This window comes from Panthera onca, chromosome A2 (assembly GCF_046562875.1).
Source record: "Panthera onca isolate mPanOnc1 chromosome A2, mPanOnc1 haplotype 2, whole genome shotgun sequence".
Lineage (NCBI taxonomy): Eukaryota > Metazoa > Chordata > Mammalia > Carnivora > Felidae > Panthera > Panthera onca.
The window spans coordinates 127620502-127643033 of NC_138340.1; the positions used below are offsets into that span (position 1 = coordinate 127620502).

At 36.8% G+C, this 22532-nt stretch overlaps 2 protein-coding genes across 8 annotated transcripts in view; one reads left to right on the forward strand and one right to left on the reverse strand.

The window, feature by feature from the left end:
• THAP5 (THAP domain containing 5) overlaps window positions 1-9895 on the reverse strand; it is a 184561-nt gene extending 174666 nt beyond the window's left edge. For 5 of the 7 annotated variants that reach the window (XR_013553019.2, XR_013553021.2, XR_013553023.2 and 2 more), the window contains exons 1-2: window positions 9661-9895; window positions 5687-5879 (exon numbers count right to left, since the gene is read on the reverse strand). Coding sequence is in view for 3 of the 7 variants with exons in the window: in XM_078440534.2 (XP_078296660.1) it covers window positions 5687-5879; window positions 9661-9740 (273 nt within the window). In the remaining 4 variants the exon portion in view is untranslated. Of the gene's footprint in view, window positions 1-1905; window positions 5197-5686; window positions 5880-9660 lie in introns of those variants that run through there. The other 2 variants (XM_060633912.3, XM_060633911.3) reach the window with 2 other exon arrangements.
• A 106-nt stretch (window positions 9896-10001) lies between these two features.
• Window positions 10002-14625, forward strand: DNAJB9 (DnaJ heat shock protein family (Hsp40) member B9). The gene is made up of 3 exons (XM_060633914.3): window positions 10002-10286; window positions 11922-12148; window positions 13131-14625. The coding sequence occupies exons 2-3, from the start codon at window positions 11932-11934 to the stop codon at window positions 13580-13582; spliced, it is 669 nt and encodes a 222-aa protein (XP_060489897.1). The 5' UTR covers window positions 10002-10286; window positions 11922-11931; the 3' UTR covers window positions 13583-14625.
• The last annotated feature ends 7907 nt before the right edge of the window (window positions 14626-22532 follow it).

Consider the following 22532-nt stretch of genomic DNA (forward strand, 5'->3'; position numbering starts at 1 on the left):
TTTCTCATAATTTTCAAATCATTGATCTCTTGTCTTGCTTCCAGTGTAGCCATTCAGAAGTTTGAAGCTGTCCTATTCTTGACCCTTTGTGGATTTTTTCTTGATGAAATAAGATCCTCTTTTTGTGTCTAAAGTTTTGATTTTTAAAAATGATGTGCCTCGGTGTGTCCCTAATATCACACTTTAAATTACTAGGGTTCTTTTTAATACTCCTTTTTAAAGATGTATTGTTAGGGGGCCCGGGTGGCTCACTCAGTTGAGTGTCCGACTTCAGCTCAGGTTCTGATCTCACAGCTCCTGAGTTGGAGCCCCGTGTCGGGCTCTGTGCTGACAGCTCAGAGCCTGGAGCCTGTTTCAGATTCATCTCCCTGTCTCTCTTTCCCAACCCACTCGCATTCTGTCTCAGAAATAAACATTAAAAAATTTCTTAAATAAATAAAAATGTATTGTTTTTGTTTTCAGGTATACAATATACATCTCTTTTTAGTAAGAGTATTAAGTATAGTTTGGTTCTTTCCCCTAACTCTTCTTCTACTTAACAGTATTTTCTCTAAATTGCTGTTTTGTACTTATTTTAGTTGCTATCTCTAATACAATTGACTGTCAACTGTCAGCAGGACACTGATGAGAAACTCTTCACTCGGGGATGAGCCATGTCCATAAGCTTTACTGTAGAGCAATGATTCTCAACTTTTGCTGTATAGGAGAATCACCTGGGAAAAATTTTAAACCACAGATACTCAGGTTTTATACCTAACTGAATCAGATTGAGTAATGAAACATTTTAAAACCTCTCGAGTGATTTTGATGCAGTGAAGGGTTAAGAATCACTACTGAAGAGTGACTTAGCTGGACCCAGCTGGAACTCCCAATGTGAAATCTTGTTTCATCATCATGAGTTTGTCAAATTCCCAAGAGAAAATTAAAAGGTTTAAGTTTGGTTGCCACAGTTCTGGGAACTGAATATATGTTAGAGGCTAGGTTGGAGCTCACTATTCAGCTTTCACTTAATGATACAAATTTTCACTATAAACTTTCACTTAATACCTCTTTTTCAGTACGGTATAGGGATACCCATGATCTTTTCTGAAGAATTTGTTTTGTCCTCTCCAGAGAATAAACTTGCAAACCTTTGAATTTAGGAAAGGGACACCTGCCAAGCTGTGTGAGGACTACTGCTTGTTAATATCAATTCTATTCTTTTAAAAAAACATGTCTTCACACCTCTTCCTCCAATTCCAGAGATACCTGTTGACTCCAATTACTGTCTTTCAGGACTCTGTGATACAAACTGAGTTGCTTTTTGGCTTCTTCACATTTTCTAGAGCCTCTCCATGTGGCTTTGGCTTTTCCAGTATGGTATCAGGGTAATCACATATTTTAGAGGGCATCTAGCATTCGAAGAGATACTGTTCCAAAGAAGTAAAAGCTGCCAACCCAATTAAGGGCTAAGTTTGGAACTGGCTGCATGGCTTTCACTGTATTCTATTGGTCAAAGCATTCACATAGCCCACCAGATTAAGAAAGGTAGAGAAATAAATTTCACCTCTTGATAAGGGAGTGGTAAGGTCACAGTGTAGGAAAGAATATAGAATGAGATATATTCTATAGCCATACTTGGACTTACTTCCTTTTTAATTATATAGGATAGAAAACAGAAAATATTTGAGTGGGGATAGTCTACCACACACACACACACACACACACACACACACACACACACACACACAATTCAGAGATGGCATAGCAGATAATTGGTAAACTGTATTGTCCACTGGAGACATGGAATGTTTCAACGATTATGTAAAGACCTATAACTTTCCCTAAACATTCTAAGGTATCAAGGACCCATTCTGTTAAGAAGGTTCTTGATTTTAAGTGACAAGAATCAAGTAGGCAAATTCAAAATGTTCATCCAAACATTTATTGAGTGAATATTACATTGTCAAAGAAATAAGTGATTAATGAAAATTCTGCTTTATAAAGCTTGCAATCTGGTCAAAAAACAGCCATAAATATCATGAAGTAAAAAAGTATACAGCAAACGCTGTTATGGTGTTATAAAATGAAGCCCCGTAGGAGCAGAGAGAAAACAATTTTGACTGGAAAAAAGGAGATGGAATTCAATCAAATTGCAATTTTGACTGGTTAAATTTCAGGAAGAAAGTCACCTCTATATTTGGAAAATGCTAAATAAGTAGTGCAGCTAGAACACATGATGAAGCCAATCACATAGGATCACATATAGTAACAAGTTTGGTTTTATTCTATAGGTATTCAAGAGTAATTTCAGATTTCTGAGTTGGGAAAGTTAAGTAGTGGGTGGATGCTATAGTTAGATCTATAGTTGAAGTAAAAAGCTGACAGAATCCATAATGATATGGAAGGGATTAAAAATATGGCAAGATTAGCTAAGAGATTGCTATAATAATGCAAGTAAGAAATAAAATTCATCAGAATCCCCAAATATATTTAGAAGTTAACAGGTTGGAAACATCCCGAATTGAATATAGGCAGGCCAAGAAAATATCTTAAATATTTATAATTTATTAAATTTAAAGAAATACAATGAGTTTAAATTATTCCTGAGTAAACTACAACTTCAAACAAATGGAAAATAACTACAATATACACAGTTAAAAACAGAGTTGAAACATTACTTCATAATGACTTATCAAGGTTATTTTCATCTATACTATTTTTATTAAAGTACTGTAAAAATGAAATATAAGAATACTTAAAGGTAACCATATTAATTCTACCAATTATCTGCACACAATTTATGAAAAAATTTAAACTTTTTTCTTTTTTTCTCCCATGAGCACATAAGGACATGTCTAAATCAACTTTTTGTATTTAGCAGACACATATTTATATAATACCAATTAACTTTATCAGCTTAAAAAAACTAAAATGTGGTCAGAAACAATCACCGTGAATTTACAAAACAATTAGTATACTATTTGCTGTGCAGTCAACTAATATTTATTGAGCACCTCCTATCTTCCAGGACCAAAAACATGCTACCTCAAGAATTCTCAAAATCTTTCTTGAATAGTATTTTTTACTTAAAAAAAAAAAAAAAAGATGAAAAAAATATGAATCACACTGATCAGAACTTGCTCAATACCACCATCAGTAACATTTTAATTATGTGAAGTGACAATTTTACAAGATCTTTTTTGTTTTCACATTTCTGTTGTTCCCATTAAGTCTTTGCTTTCACATTTTAAAAAATTCATATGGATATAAGCAGTATTTTTATTTATATCACCATTTCTCTCCTACTTGCCTAAGAACATCACCAAATATCTATAATTTCTTATGTATTTTAATAAAATATATGTAAGTGGGCATGTAGAATATTAAGTACTACTCTATCATTCTGGAATTTAATAATGACAAAAGCACACATTTTTAAAAGTTACACATTAAACAGATAAAAAGGTATGATTTCTAAAATAAAGTAATATATAGATTTTTAAAAATTAACCTCATTAAAGCTTTTGGTTTGCAAATTATAACCTTAAATACAGAATGTTAAGATTAAGTGACTCTGTATTATGATGGTCAGCTACATATACGGTACTGAAATACATGTTCTTTGAAGTTTAAGGTACCTCTTCTATGAACTGGCTAAAGGATGGCTATTTTAGTTCAAGTGGATAAAATTATAAAGAGTACCTTCCTTTGTTACTACAGATTACTATATAGCCAAAACGTCACACACCACAGAATTTTGAGGATAATCCAATAGTTAATAACATCAAATGCTAGCCAATACCTATTATTACATATTTATTACCTTATAGAAAATTTGTTCTATTAGAAGTACGTGAATAGAAAGGAAAAGAACTATAAACAGACTAGATTTAGGAAGTGCCCTTATTTTACAGATTACAGACTGATATTCAATAGTAACTTGCCCAAATCATAAGCTAATGGTAGAACCAGGACTGATACCGGAGTCTATTTCTCTTCTGGATCCCTTTCACCATATCCATGCTCTCCCATTTTATGAATCATATTACCATATTATTTATTCACTCTATCTTAACTTTAATTTAGAAGATTACCAAATAGTGAAACTTTTTCTCTACAGCCCAACAACTCTCTAGTTTTTCCCAAAAATGAACATTATAAGAACAGGATACAGTTCATAATATTAGAACACTTAGCTTCATTAAGATGAGAACTTTATACAGGAAAAAAGTTCACTTTACATATAATTTGGTTTGGCTGCAAAAAGCTTATATGAAAGTCACAGCTTTAAAACCTCTTAACACTCTATATCATAGTAACTTCATATGTTGTGAAGTGGTTTTCTATAATCTTGACATTTTCTTCAGATAGCCAGTTTTCTTGTTTTAGCTGCCTTATAAGAGCTTCCAAAGACTTCAATCTTCCAAGAGTCTGTTGTTCTTGTAGTTCAAGAAGAGTTATTTTTGAATGTAGTTTAGAGACTTTCTGCCAGAGATGTTCCTTATTTATATCTTGTCTGCAGTAAGAATGTTCAATTTGTAAAACTTCTGTCTCATAGTCTACATCCTTATATAAGGAGTCTTCAACGTCTAGATCTTCCATTTCCACAGTTTCTTTTTGAGCAGGTACAAAAGAATCAATCGTAGGTTTGGAATTTTCTGTGGGTACAAAAATGGCAATAACAGATTCTTTATTTGTATTTAATTCTTCAACTGTTTGAGTAATTGTACTGAGTAAGAATGGACTTTCCTGTGCTGACTTTATTTCCACAGAATTATTTGTAAAGTTTGCATTAGCAAGATGATTCGTAGTGATTTCGAGTACTTCTTGGGTTTCCAAAGATGGTTGAATATCTTCTGAATTTGAAGTTGTCAAAGTAATAGTTGTAGAATTGAGATTCTCAAAAGATGTGTGAAAACCACCTATGTTTTGGGTAACTGATGTTTCCAAGGTAGATGCTGGTTTTCCAGTATCTTGTTTAATCAGATTAAGAGTTAATATGTTATTTTGTATACCTTCTGTTTTTGCAGCTGGTGGCTTCACCAAGGTAGAAGAATTAAGTAATTCTGTGTGTTCAGGGAGAATATCTGTATTAACTGTATTTTTCTTTAGCTCATTTGATGCAAATGATTCTTGTGACTTGGCTTTTAGGCATACTTCTTTCTCATCATCTAATTTTTTCTTCTGAGATATTTTTTTGGAAGGGTCTTTTTCCTAGAAAATAATATTTTCAAATTCTAAAGATGTCCTCACTAACCTTATTCTCTTATTAGTCAGTGCTGAATATTTAATTATAAATTGGCCAAGCAAATTTATGCAGTTAAAAAAAGTTCTAAGCACATAACAACTCAAATTACTTCAAAGTGTTTTTTATAAAGTATTAAGCACATTCAATATATGATGGAAATATTTCAGATCATTCAAAGACCAGTAACAAAATCTTAGATCACTATCTTATGTCAATAACTTAATGATTTATGCACATGTTATCTTTGGTTCTTAAGGTATGCTTCACAATGGTTTAATTTTTTTTTTTTTAATTATCATACTTTTAGTAAAAGCATAAATTAGTTCTTCCTTTTTCTCAAGCATCTGTTTCCCCAGCAGTTATCTTTCCCTCTCCCTCCCTTAACCTCATTACCTGCGACCCTGCAACCTACCACCCTGCATTATCCCCCTCTCCCCTATGCTCTGCCTCCAATACCTGATTATCTTCAGGCAAAGAAAATATTGTTGGAATTGCAGTTTGTTTCAAATATCGAATACCCCATCTGATGTCAAGAGAGTCAGGAGTAAAATGGTCACTACACAGGAACTGGTATTTACTGGGAACCCATGAATCACGTTTCATATTCTTTAACCATTTTTCAAGTCTTTCTTTGTCATGTAGAGGAAACCTGAAATTAAAAAAGGAAAACTTTGCTATATTTTTACAATTTTGCCAAGTTTCAGGACTGCATACATAGGGTAACCTATGCACTGAGTGCTGCAAAAGCAAGGCAACAGTCCCTACCATGTAAGAGCATCTTTGTGATAATTACTACATCCCCTCTCGAGGAAAGATGAGTAAGCTCTAAGACATGTAGCCAAAGCTTTTGAGAAGACTGGCTGGTAAAACAGAACTCAGAGTCTCTTCAAGTAAAATGTGTGTGTTCCAACAAAGGATAAAATCTACTCATATTTTCTGTGGATTATATTATATTTTTATTTCGTTGTATATTTTGCCTAGAACTGGGAAAGAGCTTGGCATAAACTACAAAGTCCTATCCAAATGTATTCTATACTGATACTATATACTAATAAGTCAAATGGTGTCTTTTCTATATTTCAAGGGAGTATTTAACTTTAGGCCCTTATTAATATTAACATTTTTTTAAAAAAAGTTAGTTCAAGTAAGTGATTTAGTTGACAATGAATACTATATTTTATAAAAGTACTAATATTCCATGCCCTTTACCAGAATCAGCCTCAAGTCTATCCATACATAATTTAGTCTACTATTTCTAAACTTATATGACCAATAAACTAAGAACCCTAAAATTCAAGTTATGAAAGAAAACTGACACAAGAACTAAAAATGTTGTAAAGAACAGGCTCATATTTTATTTTATTTATTTATTTATTTAATTTTTTTTTTTTTTTAACATTTATTTATTTTTGAGACAGAGAGAGACAGAGCATGAACAGGGGAGGGGCAGAGAGAGAGGGGGACACAGAATCCGAAGCAGGCTCCAGGCTCTGAGCTGTCAGCACAGAGCCCGACGCGGGGCTCGAACTCACGGACCACGAGATCATGACCTGAGCCGAAGTCGGCCGCTTAACCGACCGAGCCACCCAGGCGCCCCTGAACAGACTCATATTTTATAACATGAAATTGAAATCAAAGAGAAAAGACAGAGAAAAGACAGTTCTTTTTTGTGCTGTTCCTGGGCTGAAAATAACCTCTGTTTAGAGTTGGTGCTAACATAATGAAATGCGTGTTATAGGCAAAATTAGGCTAATGACAGAATCTGAGAGAAAACTTTTCCTGCCAATCTAAATAGGTTTCAGTTAAACTCCATTAAACAAGAGTTAACAGTAATTCATATTTCAATGATTTTATGAGAAGTCTCAATTCTTATTTTTAAAAAATAGTAACGACATAAGGTTTCTTATATAGAAAGCAGCAATTATACATTCCCTCTCAATCCCAACCATTTAGGTTATGCTTTGTAATAGCATGCCTCCCCCCGCACCCCTGCAAATATTGATAACTTTAGAAGATGCTAAGGAGGGGTGCCTGGTGGCTCAGTCGGTTGAGCATCCGACTTCAGCTCAGGTCACGATCTCGCAGTTGACGAGTTCGAGCCTGGCGTCGGGCTCTGTGCTGACAGCTCAGAACCTGGAGCCTGCTTCGGATTCTGTGTCTGCCTCTCTCTCTCTGCCCCTCCCCCACTCATGTTCTGTCTCTCTCTGTCTCAAAAATAAAGATAAACATTAAAATAAAAAAATTTTTAGAAGACGCTAAGGAAAAGGAGTCTGGGTACTTTGTAGGAAACAATTTTTAACCCAGATACCCTTATATGGAATAATCAGATGATCTACCTTTGTAAGTTCTTACCATAGATACAATATTCATACATGGCTTGAAAAACTTTTAACCTTGCATGTATCAGTAATTTAGGTTGTAAGTATAACACACATAACCAGAAAAGACATTTAAAGGCAAAAATAATTTTCTTTTCAGAAGACCTAAATTCTGTTAGCCATAGGTAAGTTCATACTTTTTCTGCTACATCTAAAAAGGGAATATGCCTTTTACAATATTTTTAAATGTCATTTTATGTATAAGCACACTGTTTGCAGATTATTTCTATTGTACCTATACTAAGTTACCAAACTAAAAAAATAAATAAATAAATAATTAAAAAAAAATCAGTTTGTGCATATCCTCATTAGTAACTGGACTGCAATACTTTCTCAGCAGGTAAATCTCTAAGAAATCTCCTGGAATAGGTTTCCTGAACAACTTCGTATCTTTACAGTGTGGTTCAATTTGCTCAGTAATTTTGTTTCAATGCCATATTAATCCCCCAAAAAGTATAAAATAATCACAGTATAAACTGAATATTATATACACACGCAAACTGAATTATCAAATTAGTATACAGTAGAGCTTATTACAGTGTTAGCATTAACAAATTCAATTCTTCAAGTTTGGTGCTATTAGGGGACTAAAACTAATTCAATTTTTATTTTTCAGACTACATATGGAAATAAAAAACATAAAAAACCCACTTTCAGTAAATTCATAATTGGAGGAGAAAAATCTTTACAATTGACCTCCTCTGGCATTATTATTTTTCCCTCCTTAAAAACAGTAACTATGGAAAGATTAACTTAAAAGAATTTGGAGTCTGGCATTATTCCCCCTAAATCCAAGGCCAAATAAATCTGGGAAATATGAGGCTAAATCAAGTTTAACATGATTTTTTGCTACAAACCTTCTCAGAGTCACAGCTATTGATAACTAACAATTCCTCTCAAAAATCACTCTGCATCTTGTGGGCTATGGGTGGGAGACAATCCTGGAAATATTGCCATATGTAAGTTATTTTGGGTTACCAGGGTTTTTTTTGTTTTTTTTTTGTTTTTTGTTTTTTTCCATTAGTTAAGATCATGGAAAGCAACTGTATCCACGAACACAGAGTTTCTGGTTTAAAGTAAAACAGGCTTCAAAAAATAGCTGGTGAAAATCTACAAGAGTAAAAGACGACCAGGTTAGAGCTAAACGAATTATTTTTACAAACAAGAAAAAAAGGAAACAAAATATTGCAAATACGTTGATTCTCACATATATTAAGCACGTACTGACTGTCAAGTGCAGCTTTACCTATTTACACACAAAGTGTGAAGTAGGTACAATTAATAACTCCACGGGTGAGAGATCTCAGGCACAGAGAGTTCAAACTTTGCAGAAGGTCATTCAGCTACAGAGTAGGGGAGCCAGGTTGTGAACCTACTAAGTCTGGCTTTGGAGCTTGGACTCCGAGTTACTACTGCTTCCCTCTTCTTCTGAATAAAAACGAACACTTCTGTGGGTTCACGGAAATATTTCGTGGCAGTAGTAGTTTGGAACAACACTTAGCCTGTTGTCTGTACGAATGAAGAGTCTACAGAGCCCTGAGCAGGGCACAGGTTGTAATTCTGGCTTTGTCACAGAACTTCAAGGTAACCTACTTTCTGAAGGGCCTTAGTTTCGTCGGGAGAAGACGGACTTAAGAACATCTATGCAACCTAACTCACAGAAGGTGTAAATTAACTGTGAATGCAACGTCCCACTTGGCGGGTTTGATGTGTGCCTTAAGTGGTGGTTAACGTCGTACAATAAAATGAGATCAGGTGAGGTGGGGAAACGCTCGGAAATCCACGGAGCACCGCCCAAACTCTACTGTTTTAGGGGGCTATTTAACACCCAAAAAGGCCCCTATATGCCTCGCCACCAGCCCAGTGTCCTAGCCCAGGGCATTTCTAGGTAAACTCAACTCGACCCTTAACATCCTCCTCCCGCGCAGTGAAGAGCCACGCCCGGAGAGCCGAGGACGAATTTCCAGATAACCCCAAACCGTGGCTACAACGGCCACAGGACAGTGACCCAAAGACAAGGCGTCTGACGCTTCTGCTCGAAGGACAACTTACGGATAAAAACTCAGCTTCCGGTCCTTACTGTTTCGTCCCCGACGGTTCTTACAGCAAATCGCTGCGCAATAGCGAGGCATCGCTCGGGTGCGGCCCAGAAGGCCCAGGCCGACGAGGGGCGCTGGCGGAACCTCCTTGCCAAGGTGGGGCCGCCAAGTCCAGGCCGTCCGAGGCCACCGCGCCTGCGCCGGAATAGGCCGAGAGGAAAGACGCTGCAATCGTCGACTCACTTCCGCTTCTTCAGGCTTCAGCACGGCCCTTTCTGGAGGTTGGGGCCGGAAGTGACGCACCGGCTGAGCGGCAACAACAGTTTTCCACGTGCGCGTAGGGCGCCAGGGTCAGGTGGGGAAGTGGGAGCCAATAGGGAAGCGTTTCGTGTAGGTCTTCTCCTGAGGTGGCGGAGCCAGTAGCGGCCGCTGGCCAGTGGGGAGCGGGCTGAGAGGGGTCGCGGCGGCGGCGGCGGCGGCGGCAGGCGGAGCGTTAGGTCGGTGTGCAACCGGCAGTGGGGCGCCCGCCGGCTAGGGGAGGCCGTGGAGACCTGGGCGAACGGCCGGGCCGAGCAGCTGTGCGGAGACGGTCGTCAGTCTCCCGGCGCCTCTGCTCTGTTGAGCAGCAGCAGTCGGAGGGTGAGGATGTGGGGAGAGGCCGGGAGGTCGCGGGGAGGGGTGTTTAGAGTGTCCCCAGGGCTTCGGCCGGTCTTTGTAGACTGACCTCTCGGTGGTCGCCACGGTCGTCGCGAGCGCTTCAGGCTGCCTGGTGTTCTTGAGGGACGAGGAAAAAGGAGATGACCGAACCACAGAATAGGGCGTTTTGTGTTTTGGGTTGGCCGCTGGCTTTTTCGGGCGTCGGACAGCTCTTCCCAGGGCTGGCCTCCGGGCCGCGGACAGCCGCGAGGGCGGTGCCTGGACGGACGGGACGCGTATGGGGTCGTCTTGGGGTAAGGGCTGGACAGTGCAGCCCAACCGCCCACCGGCTCTGGGGAGTAAGGCCCAGGCTGCTGTCCGATGGGTCCCTCTTGGGAAGGAGAAATATGATACAAAAGTCGGTCTCCTAAAAAAAGTGTCAGATACTAAACTGTGGAGTATCCTTCATTAAACCAGTAATATGTGCCTCCCTGTCAGTTTCAGACCCACCCTCTGACTAGGGAAGTACCTGCAGTCTTTGTGGCGTCCGCAGTACTCCCTCTGCGTTCTTTAGACGGTCGTACTTGATCCTCGGTGCCCGTGACTATGAGTAACTCTCTGGAAAGGAGGAATCCATCTGCTAATTACGCTCAGAAAATGCCACAGGAGAGAAAGGCAGGCAGTTTCCACAAACCGTACTGTCTTTCGTCAGCCTTGTAATGTCATCATAGGTTATTAAGAACTCCTGTAGTAGAGTTCAAAAAACAGGGTCACATTCGTTTTGAATCCCAAGTCATTAAATCTATACTACCCAGAATTCTAAGTTGAATTCTAATGTAAAACTTCTTTAAGGTTAGAGAGATATTTTAATGACTACTGAGAAGTTTGAAAATAACTAGCTTATCCAAAGTAAAGACTATGACAGTTCGTTTTTCTGGTAGCCTTAGGAGAAATGTTAAATTCTGTTAATTACAAGTTTTTAACAAAACCCATTTTTCTGTTAAATATTTGGGATGTTACAATTAAAAAATCATTACATTCTACTGTATTGTCAATACTATTATGATGAGATTTTCCTATTTGCAATACTTGGCTCACCTTGCCAAAACGAAGGCTGAAGTTGGTACATTCTTAGGAAGGGAAGATTATCAATTCAGACCTACTGGGCTGTTTACCTTGGTAATGTACTTTTTCTGTGAAGTTAAATACTTTTATTTTTAATCCTTTTAGAATATGAATTTTTGAAAGGGAAATTGACATCCTTTGAAAAATTACTTGGATTTCCCACCCTTTTTACAATGTTTGCAAATGATGAATCTTCAATATTAACTGGCAAAAATCAGTTATTGAGTATTTTTGTGTCTACTCTGTGTATGACCAGAGTATTAGTGGAAAGGTAAAGCAAAGGAGATTTTTTCCCACTTTGGTTGAATTATATTTGCCTTCAAGAAGATTACAACCAATGTAGGGGTAATAAAACCTGTAAACTGAAATAACATGGAAACAAGTACAAGATACTATATGCTTAACAGTTTTAATACTGCAGGAAGTATAGCTTGTATCCTAAAAGTTCACTGGGTTTCATTTTAAAAAATCTTAACGTTAGCTCCATGGATAATTTTTTTTTTTCTTTTTTAGGATATTAAAAATGGCTACTCCCCAGTCAGTTTTCGTCTTTGCAATCTGCATTTTAATGATAACGGAATTAATTTTGGCCTCCAAAAGTTACTATGATATCTTAGGTGTGCCAAAATCAGCATCAGAGCGCCAAATCAAGAAAGCTTTTCACAAGTTGGCCATGAAGTACCATCCTGACAAAAATAAGAGCCCTGATGCTGAAGCAAAATTCAGAGAGATTGCAGAAGGTAAGTAAATGACTGTCTCTGAGGCCTCACAGATATTAACTAGTAAAGGAGAATGATAGCTAAGAAGTGTATGTATTTGGAGATACTGTGGAGGTGGGTGGCAGAGAGGGATCTACATTTAAATAAAGGGAGATTCTTGAGACTATTTTCTTATGATAAGTACTTTGATTCCTGGATGGATGGATAAATGGTAGTATGCATTTTTATTGACATATAGATCTTAAAATGTTGATAATGTATTATTTCTTTCTTTTATTGTTTATGAAGTAGCTTATTGTTTACATGTTAAAAGGAATTTTAGGTTCCCAAAACTTATAAGCTAACCTATGAAACATGGTTTTTACTAAGTATGGAGATTAAATATAAAAATATTAAGTGTAAAAAGTTTAAATAGACTTTGAAATGTGGGTTTTTTCTTCATATATGTTTAAAAACGACATTTGTCTTTAAAGAAAAAATATGAAACAAATTTTAGCTTAAGACTAGCCCTGAAACAAGTTGCACTGAGCATATGGTAATTAATGGTGGATGGGGGTAATTGAATAGACAGTTGGAATTAAACATTTACTTCAACTAGTAAGGAAGTGAGAAATCTTAATTCTTCTAAATATAACTAATTAAAGTTATATTGAGCCATTAAGTTATTTAATACAAGAATAGTTTTACCCAAATAATATGAAAAATAACTAATTGTTACCCATATGCTTACCTTTAAGTAATGGTAGCATTCATTTAACAAATATTTATTGGATGTTTATTGGGGGCAGGCATATGCTAACGGCCGATACTGTACAGTGAACAAGGCAAAGGCCCTGCCTATTGTAACTTTCATTTTACCTTTTTCCTACGTTTATAATGTTTTGGTTTTATTGATGGTATGATATTCTTCCCTAAAATAGAGAATTGAATTCACTTATTTGAAGAGGTTGGGTTATATGTAATTTTGATTACCTTCAGTTACTAATATTTTTATTTCCTTTAGCATATGAAACACTCTCAGATGCTAACAGGCGAAAAGAGTATGATACACTTGGACACAGTGCTTTTACTAATGGTAAAGGACAAAGAGCTAACGGAAGCCCTTTTGAGCAATCATTTAACTTTAATTTTGATGATTTATTTAAAGACTTTGGATTTTTTGGTCAAAACCAAAACACTCGGTCCAAGAAGCCTTTTGAAAATCACTTCCAGACACGCCAGGATGGTTCCAGTAGACAAAGACATCATTTCCAGGAATTTTCTTTTGGAGGTGGACTGTTTGATGACATGTTTGAAGATATGGAGAAAATGTTTTCTTTTAGTGGTTTTGACACCACCAATCGGCACACAGTACAGACTGAAAATAGATTCCATGGATCTAGCAAGCACTGCAGGACTGTCACACAACGAAGAGGAAATATGGTTACTACATACACTGACTGTTCAGGACAGTAGTTCACTGTTTGTCCTCACTAAATCCAACTAGTTGACTCTTCAATATCTTTGATGCAAAACAGTTTTCTGTGAACTATTTTGACAAGTGCATGATTTCACTTAACTTGATATAGATATTAAATGTATTTAAATGGTTTTTGAAAATTCAGCAACATTCAGTTAGAGAAATAGATAATTATTAATTTTCCTGATTAGGAAACATTCTTTTAAAAAAAAACAAAAGATATTATAATTCTGCCTGGTCTTTCTTTCTCTACTTGCCCTTGGGCTTACTTGCGTGGCCAGTTTTATTACCAAGAAAAGATTGAGTTTGCCTGATACGTATTTAAAAGTTAAACTTTAAAACTTACTGTAGATTTAAATTTGTGAACTTCAGTGGTTTTTGCAGTGAAACCTTTGCTAATTTAAAGTTGCATGCTCTGCAGCATCTCTGATTTGGGTTGCTAAATGTACATGAAACTGCAATTGAGTCACTCAACAAAGGATAATAGTATCTTTCCACTGAAAGTTTCAGAAAGTCACGGTTTAATATTTACCACAGAACCATACCTTTCTGTAGTAAAATTGGAGTAAGGGAAATGATTGTATTGCTTATAGCCATTTAGGCTGAAAGACAGTTGAAAACTTTTGAAATATTGCCAAGACATTGTTACATGTTTGGTCCCTGGCTAATGATTTTGTAGTGTTGAAATCATAGCTCATTTACACATCTTTTCACATTTCTCTTAGTCGTTGGCGCACTAGGTCTTCTATGGATTTATGTATCTCTTGTGTGTGGCTCCTCTTCTTTGCACTCATCTTTATCTAGAGATTGACTAATACCTCATTCTGTTGATACAGCCAGTAATTTCTGTGCAAACTTATTATGTGCAATATTTTTAAATCCTAAGAAACGTGTGCTTTTGTTTTCATTTGACTTCTTTAGTTCTGCACTTTTTGCATTCTACTCCATATGAGTATTAATCCTATGGATACATTAAAACTAGTAAATGTCTCATAAAACATTGTGTGTGAGTGAGAGAAATATAATATTTACAATATAACGTCAGTTGTCACTTTATTGTTAAGTTTATTCTGTAGTCTGGAGCTATGGAGGATATATAAACAATGGGGCTGCTTATGCTGACCATAGACCATATTCCAGCAATTATTTTTGACCTGAAACCCTGAAAAACTCTTACTTTCTTATCATCCTTCCCTCACAAGTTTTTGTAGTTTAAAGATTTTGTTAATTATGATTTTGATGTATTTGCTTGCTAGGAGCAAGTATTCTTTCCTCTTTAGGCCTGATTGGGAAAAAGAGATTTTACATAAAGCTATATTTGTTAATAATTGTCTTTAATTTTCAAACTGAAGAAAATGGAATTATGCTATTAATTTATGAATCTTAATTATTTCCTGGAAGATATACCTACTACTTTTTTTTTTTAATGTTTATTAGTTTTTGAGAGAGAGCAGGGGGTGGGGCAGAGAAGGAGGAAGAGAGAACGGGAGCACTGACAGCTCCGAGATCCATGCTGGGCTCAATCTCATGAACCTCAGGAACCATGAGATGATGACCCAAGCTGAAATGAAGAGTTGGTGGCTTAACTGACTAAGCTACCCAAGTGCCCCATCTACCTCTTTTGCTTGATAAGAAAATGGCCATACCTTGAATTTTGGTCTGAGGATTATCTGTAGCCTATGAACAGAACAAATGCAGCAAAAAGCAAAAACAAAAAACCTCAAACAGGATTAACTTTACGTTGTCAGCATCTGTCCCCTTTTTCTTCTGGACCAGATTACCCCTTGTTTTCCCATTCTGAACATTGATTTGAATGTCCCCCCTTTTTTTTTTTAAACCTCCCTTTTGACTCTTTGGTATAATTTTTGCAAGGAAAAAATGGACCCTGAGTCATGCACACCTTAGATACAAACTAAATATCAAAAATATACTTAGGTAATCTATGGGGGTATGTGTATTATGTGTGTATAGTTTGATATATAAGCAACTGGAAGGCCAGGAATCAACATAAAAGTTTTCTCAATAACTTACGTGTTTTCTTCTTTTTAGTCTGTACAGGTGTATGGTAAAAAATAGAAAACTATATTTAAGAAATGATCAATACAATAGCTTAATCTATCTTCCCTACACAAATCGATACATGAAATCTACCAGTCTTTTTTTTCCTTCTGGGCAAAATAGTAATATCTATAACGTGACTTTTAGTCTTTTTCTTGAATGAATTTTTATAATTCTTCAAGTTTTCTGGATTGAATATGTCTTGAATTAGATACTATAGGGCATATAGTAGCCATGAGATTTTTTTGGTGTTCCAGAATTGGCATAATTAACTCCTGATCTGACGGTTGGTTTTAGGCAATTGTTTGTGCTATGAGTTTCAGTTTCAATTCTGAGATTAGTTCTTTGAGAATTCAGGTTGCTGAAGGACAATTAAAAATTTGTACATTCTTAGGGTAGTTATTTTAATTTTCTGAAGTGAAAGTTTATTTAGCAATTAAAAGAACACACTAGGAAAGAAGATGTTGGTACCACCAGTAGATCTCCAAAGTTTTTATATTTATGTTAATGCTGGTACCTTCAATTCCAGATGACAGATTGAGTATAATCAACCATGATTGTTTTCCCCCTTTCTTGGTCCCAATAACAGAAAATATAAGAATGAAGTCCTAAAAGTTCTGGAGAAGAGGAGGATTTTTGAGACATTCCAGGAGGGAATAAAGCAGAAGGGATTGGATTGAGAGAAAAGAGAACCATGGCCAGGTATCCTAGAGACACTTTAAGGCTCAGATTTGGGTGGTGGGGGTGCGGGGAGACAAAAGGAATGGGCCAGTGTTCAGTCATGCTGATTAATTGAAGAACTGCATTGGGAACCCCTGCCCTTCTTTCCTCCAGCTAAACTGCTATTAACTGAGATAGCTTTTTCTTTAGGGTAAAACCTAAAACAATAAATTTTCAAGGAAACAGATTATCCTATTCCCAGGGAGGCTCCTCAGTGAGGGTATTGGGGTGCTATAGAAAGTAGAGTAGAGGTGAAGTAAATTTTCGCTTGGGGAAGGGAAGGATGAGTAATGACACCATTCCACTCCCAGAGTAAAGCCTCCTTACTTGGGCATGTGTAGGAAACAATAGCTTCTGTAAGTCATCCACATACCTGCAGGTGCCTGCTGGTTGAGATGCCCTGACAACTTACACAGAACCATAGCTTCTGTTCAAATGGCTATCTAATTGCTGAGGAAACTTGCTTTTCACAGCAATCTGGAATTTGATGTAGTCCTTCATAAACACAGGTGTCCAAGGAATATCAGACATTTAAGGAAAACCCAACATCCAACCCTGACAAAGAACTATAATTCAGGAAATAATTGTGATACTAGGAGATAATTTAAATTTAAAAATTTAGTAGTACTAGACTTATGATAAAATATTTCATCAGTGAATCAGGCAGAGGTCCTTGTCTTACTTAACCTGCTTCTCCCAAGATTTCTTTCCATGTGATGATGGTGTCAGACAGGATAGATGAAGCGTTATGAATTTACATGAACATCAACTACAACCAAAGTCACTGGAAGATAACTGTAGATGTGTGGTATATATGTTCCCTATCATGCAGGACTTACTTGGACCCTTCTACAAAATTCAGATTCTCCTCTCAACTTTGCTACTCAAACTCCTCCCCTGCTTTTCTCCAGACCTTGCTGTATGGGGAACTACCTAGTGAAGAGCAGAATTTGCCACCTCTAAATATGCCTTTTAGGTCTAAAAAGTATTTTAGGCTGATTACTTTTCTTAAAAAACAAAAACAAAAACTATAGACATGGAAGACGCTCTGAAAAACAAGAGGATGTTTTTGTAAAAGATATTTATATTTGAAAGGAAAATCTCAATTTGTAAGGGTGTCTCCCCTTGTACTAGGAAGAGGAAGATAACTAAATCACTAGAAACTCTGATGAATGGAGAAGACGTGGACTTAAACCTGTGTAATAACCTTACTCTTCTTTACTGTGCTTTATCTGAACATCTTCCATAACTGGCTCCCCCAACCATAACATTTTTTGTCTTTCTCTCGAGATGGTTGGGCCATTTTGGAAAGTTACTCAGTTTTCCTGAGTGTCTCACGTGTATACTGGAGGTATACATGTTATTAAATATCTTTGGTTTTTTTTCCTGTTAATCTGGTTTTTTAATTTTTTTTAAATTTTTTTTATTACAGGGTGAGGGATGGGGAAAGAGGAGTCTCAGTCAAGAACCTAGAGAGGAAGAGGGAAAATTATTTTTACTCCTCCATGCTAGATAATTTGTTGTGCAGTCCTATTTATTGTTATTCATTATAATAATAGGGTGCCAGTGCTTACATTCTGGTGGAAGGAGACCTGCAATAACCACAACAAATAAGTAAATTACTATGTTAGGTGATAAACTCTACAGAAAAAATGTAGCACGGAGGAGGGATATGGGATATTGAGAGGGCAGGCAGATCAAGCAATTTTCAACAGGATGGCCAGTGCAGGCCTCACTATGAAGGTGAATCTGCACAGGTTTGAGTTATTTGCATGGAAGATGGAAGCATGTGAGAGAAGTTCTAGGAACAGCAAAGAAGCCAGTGTAGCTAGAGGTCAGTGAACAAGGAGAGTAGCTAGACATGAGTTTATAAATGTGGTGAGGATTAGGAGCATATCACATAGGGCTTTTGCCTTTTATAAAGAAGTTGGCCTTGCAATGTGATGTGATAACTGAGTTATGAACAAATAAATGACTTTATCTTCCATACATGTTAGATCATTTTAGCACTGTGTTGATAATGGGCTGTGGAGGGGCAACAGTGGAATAGAGACATGAGTTAAATTATTTTAGTATTCCAGAATGAGAAATTGGTGTAGCTCATGCAGTGTTCCAGGACGATAGCAGTAGAGATGGTGGAAAGTGGTTGGATTCCACATGCAATCTGCAGGTAGAGCCAGCAAGATTTGCCTATGGTTTGGATATAGACATGAAAGAGAAAAGGATGATTCCAAGCTTTGTGTTTATAGAGAACTGGAAAGATAGTTGCTATTAACTAAGAGGGGGAGGGCTAAAGGAGAAAGACATTTGAGAGGGAAGATCAGAAGTTCAATTTGGACATATCAACTTTGAGAAAATATCTAGAGGGTGGAGATATGCCTGGAATTTGAAAAGAGAGCTGAACTTGAAATGTATACTTTGGAATTGTCAGAATATAATTTAATTGTCAAAATATAATTTAAAATATTTTAAACCTTGAGACTAAATGAAATCACCAAGGGAATATTTTTAGATATAAAAAGAAGCAATCTAAGAACCGAACCCTCAGGGCACTCTAAAAGTGCAAGGAGAAAATGAGGAACCTACAAAGGTACATGAGAAGAAACAGCCAGTGAATTAAGAGTTTTGTGTCCTGGGAGAAAGTGGAAAAACAAAAACTAAAATCTATCAAAAAGTAGAAACTGATTGGGGATGTTTTTACAAACATCCCCAATCCCTGAGAACTGACCATTGTGGGTTGTTTGTTTGTTTGTTTGTTTTTTAGCATATGGAGGTCAGAAATGACTTTGACAAGACCAGTTCCTGTCAGGTGGTGGGGATGCCCCACCTGTTCGGAGCAGGTTGAAGAGACAATGGCAGCCAAACTAAGTGCTTTCAAAGAAATTATTTGGAAAGTAATTTATAGCGAATGTATTTCTGGACAGAATTCTTAACATGGATATTTTAATTGAGTTTCAGTTATGACTCCATCTGTGTAGCAAATAGCTTGTTATTCAGAATAGTGTTATATAGAATGTTAATAAGTATGCTGCAAAAAAAAAATGATGTTTAAATAATTTTGTGAAATCCAGGTTAAGATTCAAACCTTGTTAAATATGTTTATAGGTAGGCACTATATTGTGAATTATAGGAAATATGTATTTGGTCATTTAAATGATCATAATATGTTTTTCATATATCCTTGGTTTTTGTCCCCAGTTTTTAGCTCACAGCTTGCAAACCCCTTGGAATTTCCAGTAATGAGAGTGATAACTCTGTCTCTTGTTTTATTAATGAAGTGATTTTGGGACTACACCCAAGAAGGGGGCTGGTTGCCAGGAGAGCCAACCCTGTGTTTAAAGGGTTGGAATTTTCAGACCCATCCCCAGTCCTCCAGATAGGGCACAGGGACAGGAGGTTGAATCCATAGCTAATGGCAATGATTGAATCTATTGTGCCTAAGTTATGAAGTCTCCATAAAAGCCCAAAAAGAGAAGGTTCAGAGACCTTCCTTCCCAGTTGGGGAACACATAGAGATTTGGGGAGAGTGGTGTGTCTAGAGAGGACATGGAATGTCCCTGCCCTGTCCCCATATTTTTCCCTATATCTCTTCCATCTGGCTGTTTCTGGGTTATATCCTTTACAATAACCTGTAATCTAGGAAATAAAATGTTTTTCTGAGTTCTATGAGCTGCTCAACAAATTAATCAAACCTGAGGAGGGAGTGGTGGGAAACTCCAATCATGTAGCTAGTTGGGCAGAAACACAAGTAATGTGCTGGGCTTGCATTTGGCATCTGAAGGGAGGGGCAGTCTTATAGGACTGAGCCCTTAACCTATGGGATCTGATGCTGTCTACGGGTAGATAGTGTCAGAATTGAGCTGAATTGTAGGACACCCAGCTAGTGTCCAGAGCATTGCCTTGTGGTGTGGGGAGAAAACATGCTCCCACGCTTTTGAAATTTGGGTCCCAGAATACACCGTCTTAGTGGCTTCTCAGAGCTTTCAATATGCTAGTCTATATCATTAATCTCTAGTCAATATACCAAGTATTGTTTGCCAAACTTATTGGACCATGGAACTATTTTTACCTAGTGCCTTTAACTATATCCAAGTGTGCCACCAACAAAGTTTGGTAAATACCAACCTAAATTGAGTAAAAAATCATAACGAATCATTTGTGAACACATATTAAATAGTATGTGTTCTTAAAGTAGAGCAAAAATGATATGCTTGTGTTCCCATTCTCTCTCTATTTGAATTAACTATGACCTGAAAAAGATCCCATCAGACCCTTTATAATTTTATTTATTCTAGCTTACATTTCATCACCATGCTTTTCTTTTGATCACTGCTATAGCTATGTAAATAGCATTGTTTTTTCAGGACTATATACCCTATAAAAGCCATCATCAAACAAATATACAATTTAATTTAAAAAATTCCTTTCATATTGCCCCAAGAAAATAAAAACTAGTCATTGTTACTAAATTGTATTTTTAAAATAAGATAGTATTGGCGAACAGAAGAATCAAAATGAGATTATTAGGATAAAGAGCAAACGATTCTTATAATCTAGTCTCATCCTTTACTAACTGGACCAGTATTAGCAGTTTGTGGTATCAAACAGGTTCTGACAGTTGAGTAGTGAATTCAGGTTATATCTAGTCAGTGAGGAATAGAATAATCACACCACTTCTATACATATACATATATTTTCTTGGTGAAATATCCTTTGGGTCTGTAAAATAATGGGGTAAATGGAAACAGATCAAAATACTAATATAAGTGAATAATTTATCACAGTCTCTTGAGAATTCCTTACAATTTGGAATTGCAATACAATTTGAGAATTCCATAATAAAGCTTCTAGCATGTGCGGGCAAGATGGTCTCATCTTGTGGGAGAATATAAGGATTAGTTTCTCTCCCAATCCCAACCAAACCAAAAAAAATATTGCAAAATAGTGAGAAGGAGAAAGAGGATAGAAGACACCAAGTCTAGAAAAGCGATGTATAGTTTTCTTGGGAAGAGCTACAGAGAAATGAAAAGTATTTGGTGGGGCAAGTGGGGTTAAAAGAAGTTTCCCTACATAATAGCAAGAATTAATTTAATAGATAGCTGAAAAATAATACCAGGTACTGGAGTGGAATGGAGCAATGTCTTCAAAGAGCTTAGGGAAAAATGCTTTTGAACTTAAAACTTTGTAACCAGATAAATTATTAACAGAAGGGGAGACAAAAATGAAGGCATTTCAAAAATGCAAGAACTCAGGATGCCTGGGTGGCTCAGTTGGTTGGGCATCTGACTCTTGATTTCGGCTCAGGTCATGATCTCACCTCACAGTTTGTTGGGTCAAGCCCCATGTCGGCTCTGAGCCTCCATGTGGAGACTGCTTGGGATTCTTTCTCCCTCTCTCTGCCCCAACCCTGCTCACACACGGTCATGCTTGCTCTCTTTCAAAATAAATAGACAAACTTTTAAAGAAATCCAAGAACTCAAAGATTATTACCCACATATGCTATATGCTGATTTTTACTTTAAATTACAATGTAATAGAAAGGGTACAGCATGGGAAATGAGACAGTGGCAGGTGCGTATATATCTTCATGAAGAAATAAGGAAAGTTAGAAAGCAAGAGCATAGATTAGAATTTGACATGGGAATTTCTCATTCAGAAAACAAAACTTTTGTTTCCTTCATGGATCTATTACTCAACTTACAATTAAGTTGTAATTTACAATTAAATTGTACACAAGATTTATTTTTATAGGAATTATCTAAAGTGTACCTCACATTAGGGAATAGAAAGAGAAAGAAGACAAGGCAAGGTGGAAGAAAAGGTTAGTGTATTAATTATATCATCTTTCATGGTAGGTAATCAATTGATTCTGTTGAAAGGTAATAAATCAAAGACCAGTGATTTAAGCATATATCACTTGGAATTTTAATGATAAACACCAGAACACCTGTTAACCTGATAACTTCTGAGATGTGGCACTGAGAGGGCAGGGAAGACTTATTTGCATTTTACAGGAACCTGTGATGTTTGTCTTTTTTTATTTTTGAGAGAGAGAGACAGAGCGCGAGTAGGGGAGGGGCAGAGAGAGGGAGACACAGAATCTGAAGCAGGCTCCAGGCTCTGAGCTGTCAGCATAAAGCCTGATGCAGGGCTTGAACCCACAAACCA